Source organism: Suillus plorans (assembly GCF_016647745.1).
Source record: "Suillus plorans strain S12 chromosome Unknown HD556scaffold_1, whole genome shotgun sequence".
Classification (NCBI taxonomy): Eukaryota; Fungi; Basidiomycota; class Agaricomycetes; order Boletales; family Suillaceae; genus Suillus; species Suillus plorans.
The window spans coordinates 1,819,057-1,829,176 of NW_024537385.1; the positions used below are offsets into that span (position 1 = coordinate 1,819,057).

At 44.7% G+C, this 10,120-nt stretch overlaps 2 protein-coding genes across 2 annotated transcripts; both read right to left on the reverse strand.

Moving 5' to 3' along the window:
- Positions 1–160: 160 nt before the first annotated feature.
- On the reverse strand, positions 161–1,819 carry HD556DRAFT_1209619 (uncharacterized protein; the record flags this gene model as incomplete). Its single annotated transcript, XM_041296541.1, has 2 exons — positions 161–653; positions 1,701–1,819. Coding segments are annotated over 2 exons (612 nt in total), but the record flags the coding sequence as incomplete, so codon positions are not given.
- Positions 1,820–2,768: 949 nt separating this feature from the next.
- On the reverse strand, positions 2,769–3,589 carry HD556DRAFT_1436053 (uncharacterized protein; the record flags this gene model as incomplete). The annotated part of the gene is made up of 4 exons (XM_041305504.1): positions 2,769–2,881; positions 2,948–3,171; positions 3,218–3,383; positions 3,436–3,589. The coding sequence occupies 4 exons, from the start codon at positions 3,587–3,589 to the stop codon at positions 2,769–2,771; spliced, it is 657 nt and encodes a 218-aa protein (XP_041167989.1).
- Positions 3,590–10,120: the final 6,531 nt, after the last annotated feature.

Below are 10,120 nucleotides of genomic sequence, written 5' to 3' on the forward strand. Positions count from 1 at the left end.
CTTCATTGATATTGCTGTTGGTTTCATGCATGAATTAGGAATCTTTTTGCTAAAAAATTACCAGAGGCAAATGCAAGTATTCATTGTTAAAGCGTAACAGCTGAGGCCTGAGCACTGTGAACCATGTCAGCGGAATAAAGCTAACAATCAAAAGCATGCACTCTGCTTCTTGTAGCTGTTGAAGTAACTCCACATACACAACAGTGTGCACATCCCACTCAGGCTCTTGCCCGATAGTGCGGAAATACTGAATCTCTTCTGAATGCCACTGCTCGATGTTCCCTTGCTGAATGTTGAGGGAGGCCATGGCCTCCCTTAATGCCAGAGTGTCTGTCGATATGATGTGCAGTGCCTGGCAATAGTTATTGAGTAACATAGTACCGAGGTTCATATACTTCTCTTCATCCCACTGTGCGAAAAAAAGGTCCAGGAAAACATGGTGGTGGTATGAACTAGCATAGTGAATGACAGGTGCAAGTGTATTCAATGCACTGAAAATATGTTCTGTAGCTCCAAAGTCTTCAAGACCGGCACCCTCAATTCCGAGAGGATGATGTTGAGTTTGGCAGATATAGTTATGCGCGAATCCATGGAAGGAGCCCACGCACAAATGTGACTCCTGCTCTGTGAAGGCCAGTGTAGAAACAACGATACTGAGAGGAACAAACGAGGCTCCTGACTGTATCTATAATGTTGTGAGGTCGCGTGTTGCCTAGTCTGCTATACTTGAGAAGACAAGTGCATTCGACCCTAAAGGGGAAGTGAGTGCAGCAAGGATCTGGTAGTAGGCACTGAAGGCGCTACTGGTTGGCTGATGCGAAGCGCAGGAAAGCAAAGGTGCACGCGAGGCATGGGAAGTGCTGTAGGGACTGATTCCTGGCTAGCCTTGCAGAGACTGTTTTACCTAGTAGTATGTTTGCACCTTAGCTTACATAAGGAAGTCACCTTTTCACCAGTTCCACTATGAGTCTGAGTATTCAGCAAGTTTCTATCATATTTCCTCTTCTCTGAGCCTTGAGCCTGGTCCAGAAACCCTTTAGGGTCGAATAGCAGCTAGGTTCTGCAAGACCCAACACATAGTTCAGTATTCACCATCTGAAATGTTGTACCCACAGCGCACGCGCGTGTGTGAGTGGAAACAAGAGAGAGTAAGAGTGAGTTTGCTTAAGTGATGATTAGATATTAGACAAGAGGTGTGAGCAAGCTCAGAGACAAGGTACCAAGGAATAGATTTTAACTATCTTCTGTTTGGTAGTAGGTGGGTACTCTGTGGTTCAGAAAGTGGGTAATAGTATGTACTGCTGGTGCTTAAGTATGGCGCCTAAACACTGTCATGCGGAGCCGAAGCACTACCGAGTGAGGTATGTAAAGATATATGTAAGTAAGGGTCCATGATAAGAATAAAGGTGGTATGATATGCAAATAAGGGCAAATGGAAATATACGCACTAGAGAGCTTGGTGGACAGTGGATGGATGCTTCCGGATGGCTGGCACTATAGGGCGCTCAAGCGCGGGAAAGTGCGCGTGCATATACATTGTGAAGCGCGGGAAGTGTGCGCACATGTTGCACGTTGCACGGGAAAGCTGCACCTCATATAGGAATAGCTGCGCATAGCATGCAGAGTGATGCTACAAGTTCGTGCCATGTACTCCCTAGTGAAAACTGCCATATCATGCAATGAGAGGCATGAGTCTCTACACCGGTCCCAGTGAACTTGCCTTGACTGTTGCAGAAAATCTGCAACCTATGTCGTAGGCACTGAGGGTATGATTTCTGATGACGGCAAGAACCTTGGCGACTATGGCAAGTGGATATTTGGCCCTGAGAGAAGGTATCAGTGAGGTCACATTGTGATTAAAAATACATACAGTTCCCCACTCCTCATCATATCAGTGTACCATAGGATGAGCCCATGTCTGCAGGCGCCAACAAATATGCCAGTTTCCTCAAATATGGCCCACATTCTCTTTTTCTCATCTGACGCAGCTGCCTTCCAATTTTTACTGCAGTCGGCAACATTTACATTGGTCACAACATCTGATACAGCAAGGTCCTCATTGTCAGGGTCGTCATGTAAGGGCACAGTGAAGGTACAACAATTCAGATGGTGAGTCTGAACAATGTTGGGTCTTGCAGAACCTAGCTGCTATTCGACCCTAAAGGGTTTCTGGACCAGGCTCAAGGCTCAGAGGAGAGGAAATATCATGAAAAACTGCTGAAGACTCAGACTCATACTGATAACTGGTGAAAAGATAACTTGCTTATGTAAGCTACAAAAGTGCCAACATAAGGTAAGGTCAAAACAGTCTCTACAAGCCCAGCCAGAAATGAATCCCTACAATGGGTTCAGCAGGTGTGGGGCAAGTGCAGACTTCATGGCTGAAGGTATTGACAAAATCCTGGGGGAGAAGGTAGTCACTTTCTGTGTAGACATGAGTATCACTGCATTGTTGATTGCTGAGGGTCACCATGCGCTTGGCAGAGTTTCCTCCATCCATGACATACATCTGCCTGAACTTGAGCGGTGGTTCATCTTGCAGCTCATACGAGCATGGGGGACAGGCATTCAGCACACGCCAATCGGGGGAATCATGTCCAAGGGCTACCGAGACCTGTCTATCAACATCTCGGAGGATAGAAAGGTAGATGTCAAACATCTCGGATAATATAGTACGGTACATGCGGTGGAAAGGTATCTGGACGCCCATTAGTAAATATGATAGAATCGACAACTTGACATACTGAGTATGAATCACATATCACCTTTTAAAATGCTTCAATGATGAACGATGGTTTCCGGAGGCGAATGAGGCGGTAATGCTCCAGTGTGCGCAGAGATACGGCCATTGATGGGTTATGGGGTGTATTGCCCAAAAATCCTTGGATGATGAGCAATTGGATTGGAGATACTAAATTTTCTCTTCATGGGATGTAAGCAGACATACTTAGCGTGAAGATGTCGACAACAGAAATGGTGAACAAGAGGTTTGCTGAGTCCATTGTGGAACACTCAGGTCCTGGCGGTGGCTCATATACAGCACTGCTGGCGGTTGCCTTCCACTGAAGGAATGCAATGACTAACGTGGGGAGAATGGAAGCCCGGTTGGCATGGAGTGAGTCTAAATGTTGACACCATGTATATGTGTCCTTGTACTTTTGGAATGTCCACCTGTGATCATTGAAGAGATACATGTATAGGTAAAGAAGGGACTCACAGGTGATCAATATAATCTCGGATGGCACAGACAATGCTCTCCTCGTTATTCATGTTATCTGGTAGCGGCTCAATATCCATATTCCCAAAGTCCCCATCTTCATGAGTAAGGACATTGTCCTCATTGTGCATGTCATTCAGTGCATCCATAGTGTCCAGGCCCAGACCTTTCCTTTAAGATGTGAAGCAGCGGGAAGGTAAGTAAAAGAACAAACAGACCTGAGACATCCAAATGATAGCGAGCCTGTGCTGCAGCACCCTCCTGAGTTGCTTGGGGCTGTGAGATTGTGTGCCTCTGAAGTGCCTGGGTCCTGGTAGATACTCTGGTTATCCTGATGGTACAGAAGAGGCCACGATGCCTTGAAGGTGGCATGGGGAAGGAATTGGCGGTGAAATGAGTGATATATGCAAGTTCACTGTGAAGAACGTTGAGGAAGAAGGTAATGGTCACAGTTGGAAGTGTTGTGCGTGATGACTACCAAATTGGTATGTTTGCGCTCATCATATGCAGCGGCTATTTACCAGGTCACATGTAGCTTTTGTAATTTCCTAAGGAGGCATTATTTCACTATTTATTGGCAGTGTATGGTATTTGTGAATTCTATTCTAAGAAGCCTGACATCCCCAGCCGTGTATGGCAAGCTTCTGAGGTAAGGTTTATGTGAGGTCGAGGTGGCTGCTATGTCTAAACAGACATGTTCAACCCTAAAGAGAATTGCTACTAGAACAATAACAGATATGTGCGACCTGAGAGCATGCTAAGTGCAGGAAAATAGTGGACAAGTATGCATGAGATATAGGAATATATCCAAGGCTATCCAAAGCATGGGAACACATGGCCGAAGGTGTGGAAAGTATGAGAAAGTGGGGACAAGGTATAGAGAGGTCAAGGAATGAGGTTTTAAGAGAGTGAGAGCAGAGGTATATTGCAAGGTAAGGAAAGTCTAGGTATTGAGAGATATAAGGAACTTAATAGGGGCTACAAAGTGTGCATTACAAGGGACTACTTTGAAGGTAACCTATAGGGAGAGGTATACAGTACAAGGGAAGTGTAGTAAGTAGCCCAAGTATAGGCAACTTATACTGTCTAGAATCCTACTCGGAGTAGGAAGGGATAGGAAATATAGTAAATATGCAAGGTCATATAATAAGGCTGCAACACATTTTACAAGCCTCGAGGTGAGGAAATTCACATATCAATGGGGTTTGGATGGACTATGGATAGATGAGGGACTTTCCTAATGTGTTTCCAAGGTATCTGAAGCGCGGGAATATGCATCCAATGCAGCCAATGTGTGGGAAAGTATGGGTTTGGCTTCATGCAAGGGTTATTTGCTAAATAAGGGATGGATAAGGATAGAGAAACTGATAGTGTTCTATACTCTTTGACACATATATGAAAATAGCCTCTTTCCTGCCAAGTGTAGGTCCGAGCATCACAATGGTTGGGCCTAACTGTGATGTCAGAAATTGATGTACTTGCCTAGTGTGATGAGATAAAATCTCATGATTGAGCCAGAGGTGGTGATGTACAAATGCAAGGATCAGACCTAGTTGGATGAGTTAGAATTTGATGTCTGAGCCTAATACTTATATTTGTACATCACTGTCTTTAGCCTAGCCATGAAATTCCACTTCATCACACTGGGTTCAGACATCCATTTCTGACATTCCACTTAGGCCGATCTGTATGATCCTTCTACTGTTAATGTCATTCATGGGCCCAGTCATTAATACCAAGGCATCACAAACATTATGAACCCACACATGTCGCTAAGCCTACATATAAATCCGGACCCAGTGCAGATAAATGTATCTTGAGGATTTACTTCTGAATGAATTCATCAGGAGTGTATCCAACTCATTGTAAGGATACAACAATGTCTGGACACTACACAAAATAAGCACCCAGCCAAATATAATGTTGTGGTCTTGCATAGCCTAGTCTGCTATACTTCAGAGACAAGTGCATTTAACCCGATGTAGAGACTCATGCCTCTCATTGTGTGATATGGCAGTATTTATTAGGGAGTACATAGCACAAACTTGTAGCATCACTCTGTATGCTATCTACAACTATTCCTATATAAGGTGCAGCTTTCCCACGCACATTCCCGCGCTTGAGCACCCTATAGTGCCAGCCATCCAGAAGCATCCATCCACTATCCACTAAGCTCTCTAGTGCGTATATTTCCATTTCTCTTATTTGCATATTGTTCCACCTTTATTTTTGGACCCTTACTTACATATATCTTTACATACCTTACTCAATAGCACTTCGGCTCCGCATGACAGCGCTTAGGTGCCATATATAAGCGCCAGCAGTAGATAATATTACTTACCAACTTACGGACTGAACCACAGCAGTACCCACTTACTACCTAGCAGAGCATAGTTGAAATCTATTCTTTGGCACCTCATCCCTCAGCTTGCATCTCTCACCTCTTGTCTAGTGTCTAATCATCACTTAAGCAAACTCACTCTTACTCTCTCAAACCTTGTGTCATATCCTGTATTCCAGACATGGACACATCATAGTGATCACACAATCTTCTCTGGATGTTTGGATCTGACCTGTGTTCCAAGAATATTTGCCCACATGAGTCCCCACCCTACTACTACTCATTTTTCCTTAATTCCAACTTGCTGATACATGACCACCACCTATCCATCCCCATAGAGCAGCATTGACACCTAGAGCAGCCTGGACCACTGCTATGACTTCATAGGCCTAGAAATACCTTCCAATGTCATCTAGGGACCATCAGACCTAGAGCACCTCATGTTGCTCTCCCTTAGACCCAGATGGATGCATTTTACCTCATGTATCATGACTTATAAAGGCTGGACCACTATATGACTGAAAGTCCTTATAGCCTCGTAGAGGCTGTTTTTGCGGTATCCCTCCACAGCCTATTACTTGACTACATGAAGTGCAGCTTTCCCGTGAGCCACGCACATCAGCCGCTACTTTCACATGCCAGCCACTGCATTCCCACACTTCACTGGCCTAAGCCTCGCATATCTGTCTATGTCCAACCAACCCAATGGTATATTTTCCATGATTAATATTGACATATCAGACCATTTCTGCATCACACCACCTTTATTTCATCATAGACCCTTACTTACATATAGCTTTATATACCCTACTTGGTAGCACATTGGCTTGGCTTTGTATGACAGCACTTAGCGCAATACTTAAACACTAGCAGTACATATCTTTCAGGAGCTTTTTATTATCTATCATCTCTATTATCATCTGAACCACCTGCACTGCAGCCACTTTGCAGCCACATTTTCCTATGCCTTTGGCTTTCAGCCACCACTTTTTCATGCTTTGCATCGGCTACTAAGCAGCATCTTCTGCACTCATTTCTAGACCTTTGCTGTACTAGCTTCCCTTTAGGGTTAAACACACTTGTTCTGCAAGTATAGCAGACTAAGTATTAGATGACCTACAATATAAAGATATCAGTTTGGAGCCTATAGCACCACTCTGAGTTGTGAACCTACACTGCCTCATGTACTCTTATCAGATAGATACAGATCATCATCCTACCTACTGATTGTAGCCTGGTCTGTGTACCTTTGGCCGATTGTATAGAGTAGACAGATCACTGTTGTATTCTTCACTTTGATCTACTTGGTTTTCCCTCAGAACTCCTTCAGTGAAGCCCTCATAAGCTTAGCTATCTGAACTGCACTTCTAAGATGGTCTCTACTATCTTAGTACTCTATCCAATTACAAGACTAGTGATTCCTCAGCACTTGGCAGCACATTCATGCTTGTGTTGTTAGATTATCCAAGTACCATAACAACCTGCTTCTTTTTCCTCATCTTTCCCCTTTTGTATGTCCCCTTTTAGTTATCCCTTTGTCCAGTCATTCAAGTCTGCGTGGGTTCAAAACCTGCTAAATATGACACTGTCAAGTGATTACCAGAGTCAAATCTGTTTCTCTTGAAATGTGTGGGTTTTGTTACAGTAACCCCATCATTTTCTCATCATCACTCGCAGGACTACGCATGTACCATACTTCTTGATCCCCGTCTCTCTTCTAGCGTGCCTCATGTCGACCATGAGGACTTCTCTTATCTCTGACTTCCTTTTCCTGTACTTCCACAACGCCTCATGGACTGGTCTGTGTACCACTTCTTACATATATAAACCCTAGTTACCTCTTGTACATTTCCTTAACTTGAATCTACTCAGTTCTCTCTGATACCTGACTAGGACCTGAGGGTGCCTTCTGATCTAGCTCTTTGCGAAGAGACTAGCCTTTACTCGATCACTTCGCCAGAGTTCGAGCCCCTTCAGTGACAAATTCTGTATTATACGGGCCACCCGACCTACATAATATCCCATATCAGACGGGCCAGTGGACCATGGGCCCATGTTGTGTATATCCTTGATGATGACGGATGGGCCGGGTAACATATTATCTCTGATGGAGATGGGTGGGCCCATGTATGCCAATGATATATATATCCTTGATGTTGACGGATGGGCCGGGGGAATATGATCATTCATGGAGATGGGTGGGCCCATCTGGGTAATATGTAGAGTAGGATATTATAGACAGCTGGGCTGAAGAGAGAGGTAAGGCAAATATTGTTATATAGATGGGTGGGCCGACAGGGGTGTATTACATATACGGGTGGGCCGGGGTAGCGGAATATTACATAGATGGGTGGGCTGACGTGGGGCATATTACATATACGGGCGGGCCGACATAAGGGATATCAAATAGACGGGTAGGCCGAGGGTGCGACAAAATATTTATTACATAGACAGGTGGGCTGAGGTGGTGGAATATCACATATACAGGTGGGCCGACATAAGGGATATTAATTAGACGGGTGGGCCGAGGGTGTGATAAAATATTTATTACATAGACAGGTGGGCCGAGGTGGGGTATAATTATATAGATGGGTGGGCCGACGTAGGATGTATTACATAGACGGGTGGGCCAACGTGGGGGATATTACATAGATGGGTGGGCTGACGTGGGGGAATTGTACATAGATGGGTACATATATGGGTGAGCCTAGATACATTTCATCAAGACATACAGCTGATGTAGCCACCAGCAAATCAAACATGTAGGATACATGCACACTATGAGTGCATATACCTACCATCAACCACCAAAATCTAAACCCATAAGCATGAAAACATGAATCGACCATGTGTGGCATTGACCAATAATCAAGTACTGAAGTGGGAAAACCCCACACCTGAACCCTGGTGTGCAACATATCCTATTTCTACACACGGACACCAGAAGCACAACACTCGCAAAAATATAAATGTCAAATTTTCACAGTCCCGAACCCCGAACCCTGAGATTTTACCAACTCTCAAACCCCAAAATTGTGGACTGCCGGGTCTCGGGGGTTGGGGATCGGCACTCAGGACTTGGGAAATTTGGGGAGATCAATAAAATTTGATCTACAATAAATTTGATTTACAAACAAATTGATTTACAAACTTTTGAAAGATATCTGTTGTCTCACATATCGAGTCCCGAGTTCCGGGACCCCTGAACCCTGAAACCCGGGACCCGGCAGTCCACAATTTCGGGGTTCGGGGGTTGGTAAAATGTTTATGGATATATGAAAGGTTGATTCAAACATGTTTGAAAGATGTCTTTCATCTCAAAAATTGAGTCCCGAGTTCCGGGTAAGACATCTTTCAAACATGTTTGAATCAACCTTTTGTATATCCATAGACATTTTACCAGCCCTGAACCCCGAAATTGTGGACTGCCGGGTCTTGGGTTTTGGGGTTCGGGGGTCCCGGAACTCGGGACTCGATATGTGAGACAACACAGATATCTTTCAAAAGTTTGTAAATCAATTTGTTTGTAAATCAAATTTATTGTAGATCAAATTTTATTGATCTCCCCAAATTTCCCAAGTCCCGAGCACCGACCCCCGACCCCCAAGACCCGGCAATCCACAATTTCGGGGTTCGGGAGTTGGTAAAATGTTTATGGATATACGAAAGGTTGATTCAAACATGTTTGAAAAATGTCTTTCATCTCAAAAATCGAGTCCCGAGTTCTGGGTTAGTGCCGAAGCTTGAAACTTGAAATCAGTGGAAAATGAAATCTCGCAACAATAGTGGCGTTCAAAGTAATTTCCTGAAAACTCGGTAAGCTCGGTAAGCTCCATGAAACGTCGGCAAACTTCGATTAAGAATTCAAAGAAATGTTGACATAAGTGCGGCTTAGGTCGGCATCACAGTCGGACTTCAGAACGAGACTTAGTGGTAAAAAATGCGGTCAAACATCATGATGAAATAGCAATAGTTATATACATGTAATGTACACAAAAGCTATTCGATGTGATAAGGGTGCAAGACAAAAGGTGCGAGGCAAACGGCGCAGGATGAAGGTGTGAGACAAAGGGACAGGACAAAGGTGCAGGACGAAGGTGAGAAGTGGATTAAGGCTTGTTGCGGTAGCGGAAGCAGGCACCGTCGCAGTTGCAGTATGTTTCGCGCTCGCAGCAGCAGAGTGCTTGAGAGCAGATGCTGAGGGAGCAGCAGACGAGGGACTCTTCACGCTCCCAGAAGCACGCCGTCCAGCTTTACCAGTCTTCTTAGTGGCAGACGTTTGTACAGTTAGTACAGGACGGTTTGTGGGCGTCTTGCTGGAATGGTCCTTGCCACGAGTACGCGGGTGTGATTGAGCGTGAGTATGAGAGTGAGAAGGAACTTGCGGGACCGGGAACAGATCAGGAGTAGATGGCTGTGGTTGCTGCTGCTGACGAGAATCGCTCATGAGAACGTCTTGTTCAGCAGAAGCAGACCCGCCAAGGAGGGACTCGCCCTCAGGTTGGGTGGGGACATTATTACTGTTGCTGTTGCCATCCTCCTTCGTATTGTCTAGTTGCTCG